Source organism: Lissotriton helveticus, chromosome 2_1 (genome assembly GCF_964261635.1).
Source record: "Lissotriton helveticus chromosome 2_1, aLisHel1.1, whole genome shotgun sequence".
Classification (NCBI taxonomy): domain Eukaryota; kingdom Metazoa; phylum Chordata; class Amphibia; order Caudata; family Salamandridae; genus Lissotriton; species Lissotriton helveticus.
This window is the reverse complement of record NC_136059.1, coordinates 554,405,713-554,429,038: the sequence shown is the minus strand read 5'-3', so window position 1 is coordinate 554,429,038 and position 23,326 is coordinate 554,405,713. Positions and strand designations below refer to the sequence as shown.

General features: G+C 45.7%; 1 protein-coding gene across 1 annotated transcript in view; it reads right to left on the bottom strand.

The window, feature by feature from the left end:
• Positions 1-23,326, bottom strand: part of WDR41 (WD repeat domain 41) — a 497,424-nt gene that overhangs the window by 67,186 nt on the left and 406,912 nt on the right. Inside the window, exon 11 of the mRNA XM_078675219.1 lies at positions 12,429-12,517. Within this exon, the coding sequence (XP_078531345.1) occupies positions 12,429-12,517 (89 nt within the window). The remainder of the gene's footprint in view (positions 1-12,428; positions 12,518-23,326) is intronic.

The window sequence follows — 23,326 nt, the reverse complement described above, 5'->3', positions numbered from 1 at the left end:
AGGTGGAAGTTGTTGAAGTGCTGAATTAGTTGCTGTTGTAACACTTCTCCAAAACTTTGGCTAATAGCGGGATATTGGAGATAGGTCTGAAATTGTCAGGGGAGGCTGGGTTCAGTGAAGGTTTTTTTCAAAATGGGGAGGACTTGGCCAGCTTTCATAGGGTCCGGGATCAAGCCCTGCTGGAGAGAGGTGTTGTTAATTGTAGTCCAGCAAGGAACGATGGGTTGGGAGGCAGCAGCAAAGCAGTTGGAAGGTAGCGGGTCATTGAAGTGGTTATTTGGCTTTAAGGTAGAGAGGATTTTTGAGATAGCGTCTTCGTTATAGTATTCAAAGTCAGTCCAGTGGGCTTGGTTTTTAAGAGAGTCCAGGACGATTGGTGCGGAAGAATGGGGCAGGACAGGAAGGGGTTGGGTGTAGGTGGTGGTACTGAGTTCAATTCCTAATGCCGAGATTTTATCAGCGAAGGAGGAGAATTTATCTGACGATATTAGTGATTTGGGGGATTCTTTCGGTGTTTTAGCCAGTTTATTAGATTGGAGTTTGACCAGTTCGAAGAGCTTTTGGGGTCTATTTATGGCGTTTCCAAGTTCCAATCTGAAATATTCTTTTTTGCAATTGAGGATGTGCTTATTGTAGGCATTTCTCGCCTGGTGGAGGAGCTTTAGATGCGTTGCAGAGGGGTGTTGTCTCCAGATTCTTTCAGATTGCCGTAGGGATCTCCTCTCCATATTGAGGGAGCCAGTGAACCAAGGGTTTCTGTCTTTGATTTGTGTTATTTTTAGTTTAAGAGGGGCAAGGTCGTCCAGAATGTTTGAGATGGATGACGAGTAATGCTCATTGAGGTCGTTGACCATGGTTATGTGCGAAGGAGGGGGGGGGTGAGATTTGCAGCGGGCCTCTGGTTTCATCAGGTTGAGGTTCTTAGTCACTCTTGTCCAGCATTTGGGAATCACCGGTTGAGACAACTTTGTCTTACAGGTCCCGGGTAAAATGAAAGAGATGGAGTGATGGTCAGACCAGTCACAAGGGTCCATGGATATAAGCTTGACTGCGGAGTCCTTAGAAATGATCCAGGCGAGGATGGCCCCTTTTGAGTGTGTTGGCAGAGAGCAGGCTTGAGTCAGGGCTAGGTCACTTAGGAGGTCTTTGATGGCGTTGACGTGGGGATCTTTAGTGTCATTCCAGTGCAGGTTGAAATCACCCAAGAAAACGTCTGTGGCATTGGAGGAAATGTTTCTTGTCATGATTTCCAAGAGGTGATCAGTGAAAGAGTCGTTGGAACCTGGGGGTGGTAAAAAATGTGCAAGTTACAAAGGTGTAGTGAGTTGCTGAAGATAGAGAGTGCGAGGTATGCGCAGGAGTCAGTGGAGACCGTTGAGATATCTGTGATAAGCAGGGAGGATCGATAGATGCAGGCAATGTCTCCTCCTTTCTTGTTGGAGTGTCTCTCCAGTCTGGCGATGTAGTAGTTGGGTGGGATTAATAAGTCCAGGCAGGGGGAAGAGTATTTGTTTAGCCAAGATTCAGTTAGTATGGCTAGGTCTAGGTTTTTGTCCAGAACGAGTTCAGCAATATCAGCAGCATGTTTGACTGCTGAACGGCAGTTGATTAATAGGCCAGATAGGGGGGAGGTGTCTGGAGGAGTGTCAGGAGTCTGGGCTGATAGAAATACAGGCGCGAGGTTGCTTTTTACCACACTTCTGTTATGGAGGGTGGCTGGCCTGTTGGGGTTGATGGTGACTGTGCTGATGGGGTGTTCAGAACTCGTATCCCAGCTGCTCCGCCCTCCCTTGCACTTCGCCATATATGGCGACCGTGCGAACGCGCAGCGGTGACGCGCAGCGGGCGCGCCGATTGTGCGCGAAGGCGCGCCAAAGGTAAGCCCGTCTGCGCCCGTCCGCGCCTGGACCGCGCCCAGTGCCAGGACCCCTGGCCCCCACCGACAGAAGATGACCCGACTGACCTACAACGCCGCCGAACTCTTCGCACTCAACACCGGCGGCATCCCGGGATGTCACCGAGCCACCCCGAAGCACACCCACGGACCCTTCAGCTGCCACACCTGCAAGTTCACCTGCATCCGGACCTACCCTGCACCAGCACCCGCCAAGCCGAACACCAGCAGCAACCACCTCAAGTGCATCCTGCTCAACACCCGCTCCGTCCACAGACACGCCGTCGAACTCTGGAACCTCCTCGACACCACAGCCCCTGACATCGCCTTCCTCATGGAGACCTGGATGAACGCCTCCTCAGCACCCGACATCGCCATCGCCATCCCAGAGGGCTACAAGATCACCCGGAGGGACCGCACCGCCAACCAGATGGGAGGAGGCATCGCCATCATCCACAGGGACACCATCCGCATCACGACCAACACCGACGACACCCTAACCACCGCCGAACACCTGCACTTCCAGATCCACACCGACCCGAAGACCACCCTCAGAGGCACCCTGATCTACCAACCCCCGGGACCACGCACACAATTCAGCGAGGACATCGCCGACTTCATCAGCCCGCATGCCCTCCCCTCCGCCGACTACATCCTCCTGGGGGACCTCAACTTCCACCTGGAGAACAACAGCGACCGAAACACCATCACCCTGCTCGACAACCTCGGACTCAAGCAGCTGGTGTCCACCCCCACCCACCTCGCCGGACACACACTCGACGCCGTCTTCTCATCCAGCAAAGACATCACCTTCAGCCACGCCACAGGACTCCACTGGACGGACCACAGCTGTGTCCACTTCACCTTCAAAAGAACGACGATCCACCATCACCAGCAACAGGTTGCCCGAAGAAGCTGGAACAAGATCACAGCCGACCAGCTCACCGCCTCCCTGAGCCAGCACCCTCCTGCCGGCTCAGCGAACCCCAGCAAGGCCGCCGACAACCTCACGAAGTGGATCAGCAACTGCGCGGACGAACTCGCCCCTCTGAGGACCCCGCCCAGCAGACCCGGCAGCAGAAAATCCCCATGGTTCACCGACGAACTCAAGAGCTCCAAGAAGAACTGCCGAGCCCTCGAGAAAGTATGGAGAAGGGAACCAACAATGGACAACATGACCACCCTCAAGCTTGCCACCCGGAAACACCACCAACTGATCCGCGCCACCAAGAAAAATGCATACAAGGACTGGCTGGACAACAACGCACACAACTGCAAGGAACTCTTCAACATCGTGAAAGAGCTCTCCAACCCCAACGCCGGAAACAACGGCATCACCCCATCGCAAGACCTCTGCAACTCCCTCGCCTCCTACTTCCACAACAAGATCGCGGACATACACAACAGCTTCAGCATCCAACCGACGCACGCCACGACCGCAGCAACGCCACCCACCACCACCCTCCGCGCCTGGACCCCGATCAGCACCGAAGACACCGCCCGCACAATGAACTCCGTCCACTCCGGATCTCCGACCGACCCCTGCCCTCACCATGTCTTCAACAAGGCCGACGCTGTCATCGCACCCCACCTGCGGGACATTATCAACACCTCCTTCGACACCGCCACCTTCCCTGAGAGCTGGAAGCACGCCGAACTCAGCGCTCTACTCAAGAAACCTACAGCGGACCCCACCGAACTCAAGAATTACCGTCCCATCTCGCTCCTCCCGTTCCCGGCCAAAGTCATCGAGAAGACCGTCAACAAACAGCTGGCCGCCTTCCTCGAGACGAATGGATCCCTCGACCCCTCACAGTCTGGCTTCCGAGCCAACCACAGCACCGAGACCGACCTCATCGCTGCCACCGATGACATCCGAGCCCTGATGGACAACGGAGAAACAGCGGCCCTCATCCTCCTGGACCTCTCCGCGGCATTCGACACTGTCTGCCACCGCACCCTAGTGCAGCACCTCGGCAACGTCGGAATCCAGGAGAAGGCACTGGAATGGATCACCTCCTTCCTCGACGGAAGAACACAGAGAGTCCGCCTACCACCGTACAAGTCAGAGGCCACCGAAGTCATCTGCGGCGTCCCTCAAGGATCCTCGCTGAGTCCCACCCTCTTCAACGTCTACATGAGCCCCCTCGCGGCCATCGCACGCCAACACAACCTCAACATAATCTCCTACGCCGACGACACCCAGCTGATCCTCTCCCTGACCAACGACCCCGCCGCCGCCAGAGCCAACCTGCACGAAGGGATGAAAGATGTAGCCGAGTGGATGACGACCAGCCGCCTGAAACTGAACTCAGACAAGACGGAGGTCCTCATCCTGGGCTCCTCGCCCTCCGCCTGGGACGACTCCTGGTGGCCCCCCGCCCTGGGCACCGCACCCAAACCGACGGACCACGCACGCAACCTGGGCTTCATCCTGGACTCCTCCCTCTCCATGACCAGACAAGTCAACGCCGTCTCCTCGTCATGCTTCAACATCCTGCGCATGCTACGGAAGATCTTCTGGTGGATCCCCACCGAGACCAGGAAGACTGTCACCCAGGCCCTCGTCACCAGCCGACTGGACTACGGCAACGCCCTCTACGCCGGAACGACCGCCAAGCTCCAGAAGAGACTCCAGCGGATCCAGAACGCCTCAGCCAGACTCATCCTCGACATCCCACGAAACAGCCACATCTCCGGACATCTGAGAGACCTGCACTGGCTCCCCGTCAACAAAAGAATAACCTTCCGTCTCCTCACCCACGCACACAAAGCCCTACACGATCAAGGCCCGAGCTACCTCAACAACCGAATCAACTTCTACGCTCCCAAGCGCCACCTCCGATCAACCAGCCACGCCCTCGCCGCCGTCCCCCGCATCCGAAGAGCGACAACAGGAGGAAGGTCCTTCTCCTACCTGGCCGCCAAGACCTGGAACTCCCTCCCGACTGACCTGCGCCTGACCCAAGACCACCTCTCCTTCAGGAAGAAGCTCAAGACCTGGCTGTTCGAGCAGTAACGGCACCCCCCCCCCCCCCCTAGCGCCTTGAGACCCTACGGGTGAGTAGTGCGCTCTATAAATGTCTTTGATTGATTGATTGATTGAGTATCTAGCAGACGGGGATAGCTGGGACAGAGTTGTGGTCTTGGAGGATGGCTAGGATTTCGTTTCCCGTGAGGTCTAGAGGATTGGAGGAGGCGGTAGGAGCATTGTAGGAGAGTGCGAGAGCGCGGGATTCCTCCTCAGAGAGGAGGCAGGGTGGTTTGCGTGGGCAAAGATGTCTCAGAGGCAGCGGGAGTGGGTGCTTGGGAGGCTCGGTGTTCGGTGAGGGGAAAGTAAGCAGTGGTTTGAGGTTAGCAAGTGAGATCTCTGCAAGGTGAAGGAGATTTAAGAGGTCCAGAATGGAGCTATGAATGCTATGGGTGAGTTTAGCCGCTCTGGAGTGCAGAGTTTCATGGTCGTTATAAACTGGCGGTGCTAAAGGGCAGGGGTTCAAAGTTTCAGGAGCCATCACAGGGGCATGTAAAGGTGGAAGGGGAGAAGGATTGGCTAAAGCAGGCTCCGGGGTCTTTGGGGGAGGAGTATCTAGCTCACGATGTTGGCGGATGGCTGGCGGGGAGGAGTTCGGAAGTCTAGGGGCGGTTCCGTTATAAGTACCGGGGGCCGAATTATAATGGTAGGGGTGAACGGTGGTGGAAGCTATTGGAGGGCTGGTTCTCTCAGAGATAGGGGACAATGGGAGCGTATCAGTCTCCCCATCAGTGGGGGGCACTAGGTGGGAGGAGATCACAGGTGTAGGGGAGATTCTGTAGTCAGGGGCAGGAGACATGTTGGGGGGGATAGGGTGAGCTGAGGAAGAGGCCCTTGGAGGGTTGGCATGTGGATGGCTAGGCATGTTAGGCTGGCAGGACGGTGGGTCATTGGTGCGGGTGTTGGTTACCCTATCCGAGTTATTCACGTGGTTTCTGAGGAGGAGGAAAAGGTCTTAGAATTTATTGAGGTTGTTGGTGGAGGCTTGGATTAGAACTATGCCGTTTTTGTAGAGGGTGATGGTGAGGTCAGCTCGCAAGGTTGGAGAGGGTGCTATTGTGAGCTTGGTGCCTTATGGAATGTTCCTAATTAAGCGAATATTGAGAAGGTGCGCAAGGGTTTTTCGCCAGGAGGTGGTTCTTCTGGAAAGGAAGATAAGGTAATTAATGACTGTGCCTATGTCCGCGCTGTAGCGCAGGTCGGATATCATCGTTTCATATTGTAAATCTTCTCTTTGTAAACTTTTATGATGCTTTTGTGGAAGGACGCTTGGCTTCATTAAGTATGAACATGCATTTTTGATGTACATTTATGATGCTTTTGTGGAAGGACGCTTGGCTTCATTAAGTGTGAACATACATTCTTGAAGTACATTTATGATGCTTTTGTGGAAGGACGCTTGGCTTCATTAAGTATGAACATACATTCTTGAAGTACATTTTTTTTGTTGATCTTATACAAAGATAACATCGTGTTTACGTAGAAACCATAAGTAAAGGCATGTACATACCATATCCAAACAACAAAATAGTTACATTACACACCAGTGTTCTTCCACAGTGTACGCAGCTATATACACACAAATATCTACTCAGCAATGTCCAGGTTACAATCATTAATGTCTGGAGCAGGCGAATTAGTTTCATGTGTGGAAAGTAGGTAGGATGTGAGTGGGGCACAGAGGTCCTTTGGCCTAAATTTGGGTCACCATATTGTACTACCTCTGGAGCAATGATCCAAATTTATAGAGTGTACGTTGGGGCGATGTATCTTCCCCTGTATCTTCAATAGAAGATTCATTCTGCATGATAGTTTCTTGTGTGGTTTTCATTCTGCACATTAGTTTCTTGTGTGGTTTTAAATGGCAATGAAGGATTTCGGGAACCACCACTGTCTAGCCATTCTGAAACAATGGGAATCATTTTGACATTTGAGTGCTTTGGCTCCATGAGTACTGGTAATGGTGGGAAGCTGTACAGAATTTTGCTGTACTAATTCATTAAAATGGGATCGCACAATGACTCCAATTCCTATACTCTTGATGTGAAGCTAGGTCATTTTGCATCTAGTTTGGCAGTAAAAAAAGATCTATTTGAGGAAAAACCCAGTCTTACAAGACATCCTTATTTAGCTCGCACTCATGATTTTTGATGTAATTTCTGCTTAGCAGATCTGATAGGTAATTCGGATGACCCAGAAGGTATTCTGTTTGAATGAAAAATAAATCCTAAAATAAGCTGCTTGTGCCTCCACAGACAAAATCCTGTACCTGGTTCCATCTTGCTTGTTTAAATAATACTTTCTGGTCATATTTTCTGTTTGAATCAGCTATCTGTCCGAAGTGATTGACAGAAGGAAAGGTTTTAAACTAGATGCACAGCTTTGAGTTGTAGGTAATTTATATGAGAGCTGTTGCCTCTCTGACCACAATCTCTGTATGGATATATTTTGTAGATGGGCTCCCCGACCTGTCAGACACACATGCATCACCCTGGTCTGAGAAGGTAGGTTCTGGTGGAAAGGAGTCCCTTCTTAGAGATTCCTTGTTTGACATCACTACTGTGTGATATTCTGGCTTGAACGGTCAGTGTCAACTTGTTTTTCAACTACCTTTTGATTGATCCCACTGAACTTTGTTGCGCTGTTGAAGAGGTCTCATGTACATGCTCACTGACTTATCAGTGCAGTTGGTCTCATGAGACGAGAATAGCAGATCTTGCAATGGCATTGGACATAATAGCTACTGTTCAAACAGGTATGTAGCTGTGTACCATCACTGAAACCTCAAAATAGTTTTCATTTTCTGCTGTATAAGTAGAATTAGGTTAGTGCCTAGAAGTAGCAGAATCAGGATATGATAGCTATAGAGTTTGCACTACAGCCATGTTAGAGAGGATATTCTTAGGTATCCTTTTTATGAAAGCTGCTGCTGCCGTTTTATTTGTTTTCATTATAGTTACAATTCATGTTGTGTGCACTAGACTAGGATTGAGATTTTAAATAAATATTTAAAATGCATCCCCTGTGTTCTAATGTTCTTGAGTGTGTCATTCTTTAATGAAAGAGTGTTTAGGATTCCTCTAACAAACCTTGTAATGTGTCATGGGATTGATCGTTTCGTAAAAAAATCTTAATAATATAGCTCATTAGGTTGTGGAATGGTTGCAGTAAAACTGTTTTTCTGATTCAGGTTCGTACACTGTCTAAGTCCTTGGTGCCAGGGGGGGCAGAAAACTGACCTCTGTGTTTCTGGAAAAATCTACAGAAAGCATTACCTGGTACTGGAGGTAATATAAGTCTCGAAGTGGATCTGTGCTCTAAAGTTTCTATGATAAAATAAACAGAAGTATAAGGGACTTCTAATTGTATTCTGAGCTTATTGGCACCTCTAATAAGCACATCATGGAATGTGGTTATATCATCCACGGGTGAGGTGTGCAGTGGTGAAATTGGTGGAGGAGCTGGAGTGTGGGTGATATAAGACCCAGAAGAGGTATGAGATGTAGGAGAATTTGGTGGTGGTGCAGACCAGGTTTGTGGTCTTCTGCATAGCTGTTCTGGTGAATTATGAAAAAGCTAGCAAGCTTGCACAGCTGGATTGACAGGCATAGGAATGTATTAAGGTGGTGATATAGATGTACTCCTCTGTATCATTACAGACTGTGGTAGAATGTCAAGAGATGGTAATGATTCTTGGAGAGGATCAGAGGCTGGAACAGTCATTCTGAGAATCTTAGCTGGCTAAATGAGAGAAATAATTTTCCAGAAGGAGATCATGATAGAGGAGTGACAGAGACATGCCTTGGGGTCAATTTTGCTGATGGTGTATATCTCAAAGTCAACCAGGTACTTCTCGACGTAGATTGCCTCAAAAGTGGCATTCCTACTGATGTTTATGACAAAGTTAGCAGCAAGGTCTCAATGGTCTTGATTTCTATGGTATCTGCAAGTGTCTCTTTCCTCACATCAAGATCCATCCCTCTATGGCAAACATGTTGGTGCCGAGATATGTCTTGACATTGACCACTTCTCATCTGACCAACAGGAGTGTCCTGAGCGGAGGTGATGTTTGTGTTGCATTTTCTTTCTGGATCTTTCTTCTCTGGAGTCCTTTCTGGGAGAATGTTAGCTTAGAGAGAGGAGAATTCAGTACATGCTACCTGCTTTATTATATGTAAGTGACATATATTTGGGACGTTTTTGGAAAATTCAACCTCCATTGATATATATCTACGAAGAGAAATAGCAGAATTGTTAAGGTCACGCTAGTGGGAATTCTTTTTACATTTATGGCAGTGAGGACCCTATAATGTAGAACAGTGTCTCTAATGAGTTTGAGGGAAGTGTTCACCCTATTTCTATTTCAATTAGGAAGACAGGAACAATTAAAGATTATACTGGTGATGAGGATGTTCTGAAATGCTGTTTATCTCTCAAGGTATCTCAATAATTTTGCAGCTCACTCAGGGCCACTGATACTGATCACCAAAACTGGTGACCAGAACTTTTGTGACCGATGCATTAATAGATTAGCTTGTAAAATTCTGAATCTGAGTGGGTCGCAATCTGACATACCTAATTAATATTCATTAGGGAGGCTGCAACTTGTGACTCACTCTGGATGTATACAATCACAGGGATCGTGTTCTGCAGGAGCAAGCAGGCCATCATGTCTGTGACTGCTTTTAAATACAGAAACCTTTTTCTTTAGCAGCCCGATTTCCTTAAATGAAACAGGGCTGCTTAAAAAATAAATTATAATAACATTTATTTTTGTAAAGTTTCTCTACGTGCTGGCAGGGGTCCAAAGGGGAATCCATCCCTTTTGCAAATAGGTTGCCACCCCAACTTGGAAGTCTGTAACTTTTCAATGTTTTGCGACTGGAATTACGTCACAAACTGTAGAAAGGTTACCATCCAAAATTTGAAAGGACACCAACAACATACCCACCCAAACTGAGATTTAATAACTATTCAGAATCCCATTTTAAGAATTGGTCAAAGTTTACCAACCCCAAAATGGGATTTAAACATAAGAAAAGCCTATCCTACAGTTGTAAACTTTCCAATTTTGCAAAATAGGTTAATACACATCTGGCCCCATATGATCTTTACATTTCAACATTAAATTACAATCCATCAGAATTCTTGTTGTAACATGTTTAGATTTTGGCAGATTTTTTTCCAATTTCGTATTGTAACCTTCATCCTTAAAACAGGAAACTGTTGCAGTCAGAAAAAAATCCCAGATCAATACTTGTTTTGCCACGGGTTAAAGAACTGTTATAGGCTACAAACACTTCACTCACTAGGTCTACCTCTTGGATAAATAATTGTGTTTGCTTTGTATATATTACACAAAAAAAAGAAAATCCCACAAAGCAATCTCTGATGTTTGCAAATCCTGGGTCCCCTTTTGGCTATGTGACAGTCACTATACAGTGCATTTCAAATGATTGATACAGAACCAACAAACGCATAAAAAACAGACAGAAATATGCGTGTATTTCTATTTTCCAAAAACGAAAAGTCGAATTAGTGAATTTACTTAGCAAAAACTATGCTTGAGGGGCTGGTTACATAACGCATAGAATGCATTCCAACCACAAGACTCTTTAGAACACTATTCTTTGATGTATATAGTATCGGCTTTTCCTCCATCTGCAATTGGTTAGTCCCAATTGGATGTGGAGAGGAAGAAAACTACATACAATAGGAGCACAGTTCTCTCCACTATGTTAAAGTAGGTCAGAAGAAACATCTTGTATAACTCTTTCTGTTCAGTAGAGACAAACTGGAAAAAACGATTGCAGTGAATATTCTAGTACTTTTATGAAACGTTCAAACACTCCAATATCAAGGATGTTCTCCACTGAAACGAGTCATATAGTGTTATTTTGTCACAGATGTTAGGTGCACAGATTTAACATGTTATATTATTTGAACTTTGCGCTTTAATTTTTGACATCTTCGCATAATACTACATTTTTTGTCCTATCAGTACTTAAAGGATTAACCTGTGAAAATAGTAGGAATATAGTTTTAACTGTATTTTTCCGTAATAATATATCTGGAATACTAAATTCTGACTGGAATGCAGGGGTTGTGATTGTGTATATGCACAGGTTATAAACAATAAAGAAGACAGGGAAAAAAATGAATGCTTTGCTAACAAGGTGGTGTATTTTGCTCTCCAGTTCCATGAAGATGTGCTCTTGAGTTCAATGAAACAGTCATCCTTTTGAAAACAAATATAAATCCCTCACCTCATCTAGCAAGGATAATGTCCTCAGTCTCAGTAGGGACCAGTACTGCTGGTAGCAGGGAGCTACAGTCATCATACACACTACACTCATTTTGTGTAAGCATACCTAGAAAATTATTTTAAAAAAATAAGACAACCATAGGAATGATGATTCATCTATAATCACTCTCAAAATGCCCCACCTCATCCCTCACTTCTCAATTAAGACAACTATCAAAAGGACTAACTTCATAGGAAGTTTCACCTTTACTATTTGTTTTATTACTTAATTATATTACCCTATTTGTCATGTACAATTTATTTATGTATTCAAATATTTTCATATTAACACCATAGTACCCACTTTACAAAGCTGCCGATCTAACACAATAGGTTTACATCTATTCTAATTCAGCAACCGTTTTTAGGTCTCACCTGGGACAACTCATGCGCGGTCGCTTGTAAGACATTTTGTTTACTTACAAATATTAGAGATATTTGGCTTTGACAATGACTTTTTTAGCAATGTAGTAAAGCAGCATGACTGCTGTGAGGAATAGTTGAAAGTGAAATAAATAACTGCCATGATGGGACATGCGTCACAGAGTTTTTTTTTCTCAGCCAAGCTCCACAATAGCCACAGTGCCATACATGACTAAAAGAAAATTGACAACCCTTCCAAGAAGGCCAACACGTTGCTTCTAAACATAGTAACCACGTTGGAACTTTAAAACAATGACACACTATGTACAATAACATTACAACATAGTTGTGCGCTGCTACATTGATTTTCCTTTTCCTTTTTTTTATTGCATATTATGTGCCAGCAAGATTTAAGTAGCAGTATTTTTCCTTTTTCTGCTTTTAGTCTTTCAATTTATCTTGCATATGCTTTTTTAACTTTTGTGTGTTTTTATTGCGGGCTAGTTAGTGGACGAATGAAAATATGAGCCTTTGGGGGATGAATAATGTATGAAGATACGAATGAATGATAAAGTGCATGTATGAAAAGTTTTTGAGTGACTAAACTCGCCAATGAATGAAGACATTTTCAGTTATATGTCGGGCATAGTAGCTTTGTTAATGTTTGGGAAGCGTGCGATTCCACCTTTAGTATACCTCACTAAACCATAACAGAATAATTTGTTTTACTTCTAAAAAGCATGCACTGCATTGCGGTTGAATGTGTATAATAGCTTATATTTAATACTGCTTAACGAGGCCTCAAAACACATTTATTTATTTAAAACCAAACAAACCTGCTGGAACAGACTCCGCTGCTAGCTGTGACTTTTCTTGAAATTCCCAAATGCGGACACTGCCATCTTCTGAACATGAAATTAACTGGCTGTTAAAACAAATAAAGTATTATCCTAGAGCTAAACGGCAGCAAACACATTTGAAGAAATCACAAACATGACTGAGAAAAAAAAGCACATAATAAGCATGGCACATCTTAAGAGTTTATAAAGCATCTGCTTGTTGTAGCAACTGCTCTGCCAGCAGAGTGAAACACGTTGTTAAAGAAACTGTATTTCATGAAATTCTACCTCTTTATCCTCCTGTAGGGGGCAGTATAAATTGTCTGCTCTATGGTGTGCAAAGGTGGAACTGCAGCGACAAAGGGTAACGTGATTTCTGTAGTGTGTAAAATGCTGTAATCTGCACCTCAGAGGCAGGAGTTGGGCTGTAATCTGCACCCCGGAGCCAGGAGTTGGGCAATGTATTCTCTGTAGAAAAATGATATGCCTAGCCCATTCAGGCACTTGCTGTATGGCAAAATGTATTTGTTGCTGCTGTAATCTGTCTAAAGGATAGTCTGCACTACTGTAAAATGAATACGTAATGCACAGGAATTGCAAGGTTAGCAGAGTTAATAGGAGGGGGTCAGAGTGCCTGTTTATTCTGTTTTCTTAACACTGTTCTGGAATAAAGCTGTTAGCAAACATGCACATAAATGTAAGTATACCTACAGTATATCTGTCATAATATTTTATTTTGACTATTTTTTTTATTTTTTTACTATCTATGTTTATGTGTTAGGGGCTTTTGAATCAGCCAAAAGTTTTTTCACTTCAGAAAATGCTCCATACGTCCGTCCCTCTTAGGTTTTTTTTAGGTTTCGCCTGCACAGCGCTTGTGCTTTGCTTTTGAAAGTTAATATAAAATTAAAAGGAGCTTACATCCCGCCCTTGCTTTTCTTTGGTTCCTGTGTTTGCCAATTACTTTTCCTCCGTTTCTAAGGGCAAGCGCAAAAGGGAACTCCTGTCCATGGCCAGCCTCACATGTGTAATTAGCAAAAATAAAATTGAAACAGTCCAGCTAGTTCTCTTGTTTTTAGCGCACAGAAACACTTATCAGTTGCTATCACCCATAGCTAAGGACACCCAAAGCATATAAATCATGAGTCACAAATAAACGTTAAACATACGTGCTACCGGAGAAAGAAATGCGTGCACAAGTCCCACTATAATGGATTTAGTCAAGGACACAACTTTAAAAAGGCACGTTTCACAACATAAAAGCCAACTACTGGAAACTATGCTCCACATTTCAATGGGGACATCTGATAACCCGCAGAGCAGCCGCAAAAATAGTAAATTCCAATGCGAGATGCAAGATAATGGCTTTGAAAAGGACCAAAACCCGGAAGGGCCCCAGTCCATCTTTAACTTAGAAAATGGCCTCTAGCTCTTTTGGACAATGTTAACATTCTGTGCGCTAAGTCCAGGGTTTTTATCAAACTCTATTTGGTTGCTCTAAACAGATCTGCATGTACCGTGCCCAGTCATTAAAAGTCACCCAATTGTTTGGGGGAACCAGAGGGTGGACTCGGAGAGCCTTTAGCCGGGCCTTGTTCCCAAAGGGGGAAGCCGATTTAGACTTCAGGCAAGTGGTACATCACGTGGATGGATGGATGGGTTTTTATATAGCGCAATATCACCGCCAGGTCTCAAAGCGCTTTGCATTGGGAACCCGTCCTGGTTTTTCCCTGTGAGATAGCCCCTACTGGGTATCCCCAAGGTGAAAGCCAGGCATCCCGCCGCGGGGGGCCGTAGTGGAGATTAAGCAAGCTATTGCCCAGAGTTGCAGAGTGTGAACCTGTGATTCGAGTAGGCACCGAAGCGAGAATTACCGAGTCCGTGGACATTTTGGGCTCAAGACCCTGCCGGGAATTGAACCCTGGTCCCGGGTCTGATCTCAGCGTCCGGGTCTGCCTCCTCTAACCAGTGAGCCACACTTCTCCACGTGTGTTTGCTACTGCTAGAGTTAGGATTGGGGCCCCAAATCCTGGACATTGGGGGCATAGCACAGGCCACATGTGAGGCCCCTCTCATAAAATACTAGAACACTTGAGAACCATCAACAAGGACTGTTTTAAAGACCAGACCAACATTTAAAAAAAAAAAAACATTGATTTATTAGGCAGTTAAGTAATGGCCCACAGTAAAACTTACAAGCTGCCTCGCAGCTAGTCACAAGTATATAACTGTACTATCACAGCTAGACTACGGCCCCCAAACCTCCAGGGTTAGGAGTACCCACTCACCTAAGCTCCTCTCCCAACACCTCTCTCGTCCGCCAGGAGCTCACCATGGATTGAGATACACCTGCTCAACAGGCCCTTTGGAAACTTTTTAAAGCTCCACCTGCCACTGCTAATGGCGTGCTGAGATTGGTGGCAGGGTGTCACTTGGCCCTGCACCTGGCTGGACTGATATCCCAGTGTTGTTGGAGTGGAGACACAGTGACTGGCCTTCACTGTACCATTGTTATGCAGAAATCCATCTCACAAATGGCAGCATTCCTCTGTGCGCAATGGGTTGGAGGCAGGTGAGGTGAGTCAAGAGCCTGTGAGCTGACATTTGCCTGTTGATCCAGTAATCAAGTGATACATATATTCAGTGCCAGATAAATTCCGTGTTGCTTTATAGGCATGAGTAGCTCAACTACTTCTGTTTTTCATATGAATTCTGGTACTCGTAGTTATTATATTCACAATTCTACCAGTAGTGGCATAGAGTAGGTCCCCACAATGCAGCATCTCTACCCAAGACCTCTGTGGATACACAAGGGTAGAAGCCTCAATGAAATTTCAGGATCCTTTCACCAAATACTGGAGAGTAGCCTCTTTATTTTTCGCAATGTAGCCGACTACAAGTACCAGAATGCACTGAGAAAGGCAGGCTCCAATGAATTATCCCCATAAGGAGACCTCAGCTCTCTTGAAGTTTGGATGTTTAGCAGAGCTTCCACATTATGTGGTGACTTGACAGACAACTAGTTTCATAATTTGGTGCTTCAGTAGCTTTTCCAACCCAGAACTTTTCTTTGCATTCTGGGACTTGACATCAGTTCCGGATTGCTATTTGGGGTAGCCTGGCTCGCAGTCCTGCCAAGTTTCCCAGGTCCATGCATGATATGCTGCTTCAGTGCAAGATTTTTCTTTGAACTCAGGGTCTTGTAGTCTTGATTATTACAATATAAAGCAGAACTACACGTCCCAGAATTAAAATAAAACAACTGGACTGGAGCAGTTCATCACTCATGAACGTGGGAAATGTGGCAGCTGTGCTAGCATTGCTAGATGACTCAGGCTGATAGGACAAGTGTGTAGGCTGATTCTTCAAGCCATCACATGAAGAATATATATGTGATTAGATGGTGAATTCAAAACAACAGCTGCAACCTTCAGCCATTCTTGGCTTTGTAACTAACAACAGTTTGCGTGCAGGGGATTTTGAGCAAACTGTTCAAAGTAAAACTACAAATCCCACAATGCAAAGCCAGAATACTATTGACTGAACTGTAAGGACTTACTGAAGGTGTCAGGTTATGTGAAATCCATTGACAGCCATGATTTCGGAGTTGTCTTTTGAAGTTATCCTGTAGTTACAACAATTCCTAAATAGTGTGTGTTATCAGAAACACCAGCTGGGGGCGGGTGGATAAAGGCACAACATCCCACCCTCCAACATCAGTTGTGCGCAGATTGTTATAACTCTTTTCTCTGTGTTTTAGAAAAGCTCAATACTTACATAATTTCCTGAAAGTAGTTGTTAGTTTAGAACGTGTTCTACTGTGAATGCCTATGTATGTTATTTTTGCAGCTCCAAGCCCAAACCCGATTTAACTTACCTCTCACGGTCCAAGGGGTGCCATGTAACTATTAAACTTTCTGCCACACCAGACCTTTCAGCCAATTATACTATGCATGATGTGATTTAGAGAATATAACGAATGTAGGTAATTATTTGACATTACAAGTATACACAGAGCATATTATAACCATGTCGGGTGGCAGGAATTTAGTAATTCCAAGCTGTTTCTTTGAATTCAGTTATCACAAAGATCTCAAGTTTCCCAGGTACCCACACATTTTAGGATTTGCCTGCACAGAGCATGCGCTTTGCTTGTAAAATCTATTGTATTTAATATAAAATTAAAAGGGGCGTCCATCCCTCCCTTGCTTTTCATTGGTTCCTTGTGCTTGCAACTCACTTTTTCTCCATTCTACTGGCTGAAGTATACTATTTCCTGTTGCTCCTCTGTGTGTTTCTCATAGCAGTCTCCCATGGCCCAAATAGTGTTTTAATTCGCTCTGTGGGAATTTTGTTTAAGATTTTGCCTGCACAGCGCTTGTGCTGCGTTTGTTAAACAAAGGCACTACTTTGGCCACGATAATCAGTTACTGCAGTTTTTTGGGAACTTTTTTTATGTTTATGCTCGTATGCAGCATTGTACAATTCAGGCGAATCTGAGCCAAGCATCGGCTCTTCCTGCGTGTGTGCCTAACAGTTCCGCAATCCAACAGCCAATGCTCACACTCGCGGCCTTGAGTGTCTCTACCACGGCTTCACACAGCGGCGCTGTGCTTGTTAAACAAGGATGCTACTCACGCGTAGTAGTATTCAGGCGCATCTGGGCCGAGCATCGGCTCTTCCTCTGTGCGTGCCTATTACACAGTTCCACACGCCAACAGCCAATGGTCACACAAGCTGCCTCGAGTGCCTCAACCACGACTTCACACAGCGGCTTGTTTCCTGGGTGTCACTGAACAACGGAGATAGGTGAGTTGGGAATCGTTCTATGATCATAGCAGTGCACTGGGGTGATGAAACAGAGATGTATGTTGCAGGTGCTACTTACCCTCGAGGTGGCTGCATATGTTGGGGTATCTGACACATGTAAATGTGGCTCCTCACTGCTTTGTTTGTCTAGTGTCACGATGCAGGCGCTGAGGGCACTATCTGCATTTGATCATGACTTTTCCCACCACTTAGTTTAACTTTACGATGAGGGCACTCCAAACCCATTAGCTGGGTTTTCAGCTTAGCTGGCGCTGAAGGAGACACTTTCATTTGTTTAAGACCAACTTCACCATCTAGTTTGTTTAACTTTACAATGCGGACAACACTAGCCCTTTAGTTGGCTGCACATGGTTGGATATTGTACACATGTGAATGAAGGTCTTCACCATTTTGTCTAACCTTAAGATGCGGGCGCTACTTATATGCAAATACAGATTTCTTACCATTTATTGTGTTTAAATTTAAGATGTGGGCGACCGTTGCCCTTTAGTTGGCTGATATATTGGACACATGTGAATACGGCCCTTGTATTTGATCAATTTTATGAACCCTCTGTATATTTTGTTTAATTTTACATGCCCATTATTTAGTTGCATGTGTTTGCATATTGGATATGAGCAAATACTGCTTTTTCATTTCTTGACTTTTACAATCTCCTGCGTTCTCTGTATGCTTTATTTGTTTATTTTCATGATGCGGGCACTACTTTCTTTTGAGCTGGCTACATCTATTTCAATTCTGGATACATATGGTTTCTTAGTATAGAGATTTCTTTAATTAAGAATATTTTTAGAGCTGCTATTACTATTTTAAATTAGCATATATGAAATGCAGACATTGCAAATATATATATTCTCTATTTATAGTAAGTTTTAGTGACTATACCATTATATGAAACATGACAAAAGGATAACTATTAACAGACCTTACGATATCATAATTAAGGTACATTCCTCGTTTGATTCCTTTTATAAGGCGATTACCCTGTGATACAATGTTATATTGATCTAATGGTAATGGAGTAGCCCTCGACCTTTTCCAAGGTCTAGCATGCAGCAACCACACTGCTGATCCTCACAGCACAGAGGCACAGCCACATCTTCAAACCGCCTCAAACCACTGTTCGGTCTTGGGTCTACCCTGTAGTTGCTGTGTGTCATTACTGTGCCCGCATTTGTAAGTTTTGTTTTTCCAGTTTTACCACTATATTTCAATCCAAGTCTCTCCTGTAGTTGTTGTCTGCCATTACAGTGCCCGCATTTGTAAACAGTGTTTCTACTGTTTAGGTTTCGTCTGCATGGCACTAGTGCTGTGCTTGTGAAATCTATTGTATTTAATGTCAGTCTTAAAAGGGGCTTACATTCCGCCCTTTCTCACCTCGTCTTAGATTTAGTGCACACACCTTTGTTTCAACATCTCCAGTTGTTTATGTATTGGCAAGCTCTGCGTTCTCTTTTTCTTGTTTAGGTTTTGACTGCACAGCGCTTACGAAATGCTTGTTTGGTTTGTCCTACGCCCTTCACCTAATCTCCCTGTGGCTGCACACATTAAAAGCATGCTTGTCAGATGCATGTTTTTTTCTTAGTCTTCCGCCCTTTACCTAATCTCCCTGCTTTATAGTACCACCAGTAAATGCACAATATATTGCCTTTCTCATTAAAATAGTCACAACGGCTTTATGGCGTTTCAGTAACTTTTATTACACAACTACTCACAAAGCTAACACGGACAGCAAAAAAACATTTTATTAATCACATAGGCAAAAACTATTGCATTTACCAATGCTTGCTTACATCTGCAGTGCATATGTGTGGCAGGACAAGACTAATTGTTTTTCACAAAGAAGCTCTACGAAAAAAACAACAACCTGTTGACTGAGAGAAGTCTGTGGGAAGATTCCTATGTTTTCTACAGACATACTTTTGGCTGTGTTCTTAGGGAATGCTATGTGTGGCAATTTGCATATACGACATTAACCTGCTTAATATTTTTTTGCTACTGTTACAAGTATAGACGACCAAGATGATCTTGAATCACAATCACTTGGCTGTGGCAATGACGCAAAGTCAACAAAAAACTGTCTCTCTCTCTCTCTTTCATTTGTAGGGTCAATCGCCATGGAGTAAGATCTTTGTCAACTCCACCGTGGCACTGATGTGAATTACATCAAACCAAAGTTTGGCAAAGTGAATTAGAGCAAAAAACATGATAGTTGTGTGTGAGTGTGGGATTTTGGGGGTGGGTGGATATGGTGAGGGTGGATTGCTATAGTGAAGAAATGACATTTCGGGGTATGAAAAAGACAATGTGACCAAGCCAAACATTTTGAAGACGTGTGATAGATCTCTTGAGAAGCTTTCTTACTACTCATTAGTTTCTCAAACTTGAGATTGACTTGTATGACTGACTGCTTTATCTGGAGCATGTCTGTTTGCGGCCATGCTGCTCTCAGGGCATGCTAAAATTTCAGGATTTTTTTCCATACACATCACTGTAAACCCTGCTCCTTAACTGTCCAATTTCCTCTATCTCTAGCCCACAACTTTCCGCCAATCCAAAGACTTTTACTTTGAATGGATAACATTCTTTTAAGAATCTTCAGCTACACTTAAAGCCAACAGGATGGGGGAGGGAAGAGTGTAGGGCCAAGATTCATTCCACCAGGACCCTCTACTCCCACAAGGGCTTCAGTCTTCTATTAGACAGCAGGTATTTACTGTTGTGAACCGTTTATTAGGTACATTTTTACTCTGTTGTTCCTGCAATCTACCATTGGGTTTATGCATGTATATTGCCAATTTTGAGTACAACAATAAACAGTACAGCTCTAAAATCCCCAACACACTTATACTCCTGATTTCACAAAAGTAAGGCTTTTATCCTACCAACGCACACACTTTACAGCTGATAGCCACCCATTTTCAGTGTTTTTATCTAACCTGGCTGTAGAAATAATCTGCCAATCTGGGCAATGTGGACAATCACAACCTTCTGTCTGAATCCAACCATCACAATATTTGTTTCCCAAAGCATGCTTTGGAGATAAGACAGTCACCACCCTTGTCAATCTCCTCCATGGCACCAAAAAATCATCCAGAGGAACAAAGTGGGTAGATGAGAAGGAATGATTACGTGATACGGCAATCAAATCTTGTGAACAGTTAGTGTCCTTCAGCACCACTAAACTCAACAGTACCTTCACTTCAAGAGTAATCTATCTGCCCTTCAGAAAAAACTCCACCATCATGGATGAATTCCATGAACTCGCTTTCCCTCACAAATGAAAACCAAGAAAATCTTGATGTTTGGATTTAACTTGCTGGTCTACTGGATGGATGCCAAACCCGTGTTGACCTCTTCAGCATCATCATATAGGCACTCGATTTCAAACAAGCAGAGAGTAGCCTAAGACACGTAGCTGAGCATGAGCTGGACCTCGTAGTTCACACTCAAGTATTTTCATATCACTTGGTCGTCTCAATCAAAATGTCTAATTTGCCATACAAACCGATCGCCTTCACCACAAATTAGACTTCTCTATTAACATTGGGAACTAAAAAAATGTAAGCATTGAGGTGGTCGAGTTAATCAACACCTGGCTTGAAAAATAATTATAACCATCATACAACCCAGATATACCAACTGGCAACCTCTCCTCAATATGGTGCCTACCCTGGACATCCTGGGTCCTCTTACTTACAGAAAACCCAAATCAACCAACAAATTCATAATGGGGAACTTGTTAAACTGAAACTTGACATTTTAAATCTTTGAACAGTGGTGGCCCAGGTCACATACTGAAGAGGCAAAAATCCTTTGTAAAAGGAACAGAAGAGGCTAAGACACCGCATCATGTGACCCAAAACAGGCTTGCTCTGAAAAATGCGCACACAAGGCACCTATTTGAGATAGGACTCATTATGTACTAGAAAAAGTCAAACTCAGATGCCATAAAAAGTAGCTCCAGAATAGCTCAGCAACACCATGAGGATCTTCTTTAGTTTTTTACTCCAAAATTGCAAACATCCGTGATTTCATCATTAACAATCTGGAAATTCGGGGGGGCGCTAGAGGGCGCACGGCAAGATGGCCGCACTAGTGTGAGGCTCTGCTCGACCGAGTTACAATCCGACCAAAATCCGTCACATCACGTGTCGCTAGCGCTGCCTGAAGCATTGGGGGGACGCGTGAGCTCCTGCTAAACGTATTGCTGTCCTTCACGTCCATCAACTCCCTACCTGTGCTGAAGGAAACTCTGATTTCGACTTGCACCACGCTGCGCCGGTATAAACTGGCAGCTGCTGAGGACCAGTGGGCCGCTGGGCAGAGGGGCAGACCGGGCCTCGGCCCGTATAGCGTGGAGGCGGCGGCGGACTGCCGGGGGCCCCGGCGGCATTCCTCTGCTTTGGGAGGCCTCAGGCGCCGTGGGGAGATCTGCAACCGGCGCTGCTGTGGATATAGGAGGCGGCGAAAAGTGTGCGGCGGCGTCCGGACCCTGCGGCCTGCACACAGACCTGATTTATCCTGCTGAAGGTCGGCGGCTGCTGGGAACATATAGGCCGCTGAATGAGGAGGCGATCTGGGCCTCGGCCAACGCAATAAGGAGGCGGCGATGGAATACAGCTGCACTGGCGGCGCTCCTCTATAGGGGGGACCTCTGGCATGGAGAAGAGAACTGCGGCCCATAAAGCTGGTGATATCGGCGGCAAGGACTGCGGTGTGGCGGCAGCCGGACAGCGGCGAGAAGCTGTCTGGGGGCCTTTGCAGACGAGCTGAGACAACGCAGGCCTGTGAAGGTGTGGTGCGGGCTCCTGGGCTCCGGAGTCGGTGCCCGTCGGCACTGGATGCGGTGAGTGGGCCGGCTTGAATCAGGGCCTAGACTGCGGAGATGGGACTGGGCCTGGGATTGGGGCCGCGCTTGGCTTGCTGTGTCTGGTGCGGGGCCTGGCGCTGGGGCGGGGGGGCTCTTTCCGGCCTGTGGTGCGATCCCCACGATTCAAGACCTCCGGTGGGGATTTAGGCCAGCAACTTAGGTCATTGGAGTGAAACCAGGGCCCACATGCAGGGTGGAGACAACACTGCATGCGGAGTTATTACTGTGCATCAAATAATTAACGCCCGATCCGGGGATAATTATTGTACTGTTGCTCTGGCACTCCTGGTAGGGCTCAAGGGGATAGCGACCTGTGGTGCATGTGAGCTGTGACAAGATATACCGTTCCCCCTGAAATGTGGACATTGGTGCTTGCACAGTTTGGACTCCTCGCCCTTGCTATTTCGAGTTGCAGTTGAAGCGCTTCCGTCACCAGAACTGTTGCTTATCAACTCTCTGCTGGGGCCCTGGTCAGACAATAGCGCTGCCTTACTGCGGGGAGAGTGCAGTGCCGCCACGAGGTACACACAGGTTTGGGAGCTGGGCGGTTACTGTCCTAAGTAACAACGCGGCAGGCCTGGTCCCTAACCATGGGCAGAGCAGATAGAAATCAGACGAAGCTTACATTCAAAGCCCGGAAGACGACTAGGACACCACAGAAGACAGCCTAAGATTCGGAGGCGGACAATGTTGTGGAGAACACTTCTACGCTGGAGGCTACGTTAGTGGCTATGCAATGATCCCTACAGTCCATTGAGGGGTCGATGGCCGCCGTGAATAACAGGCTGGATCATATGTCTTTTAGAGAATTAGAGAAGCAGAACGCACGCATGGGGGAAGTGGAGCAAAGAGTCTCGGCGACGGAGGATGGATTGACTATGGTCACCGGCAAAACATTAAACATGGAAAATGTCCTCTCCCTCATACAGGCAAAGAATGAGGATTTGGAGGCGTGGTCCCGGCGCAATAATATCCGCGTCACGGGGCTGCCAGAATCCACAAATGTGGGCAAAATGGAAACCTATATGGAGCGCCTCATCACAGACATCTTCGGTACGGAACATTTGTCACCTATGTTCATTGTGGAAAGGGCTCATCGATCTCTGGCAGCGCGACCCATCCCGGGAGCTCCTCCTCGGCCCATTATAGCTCGGATATTGAATTATAGAGATCGGGATGCCATTCTGCGCCT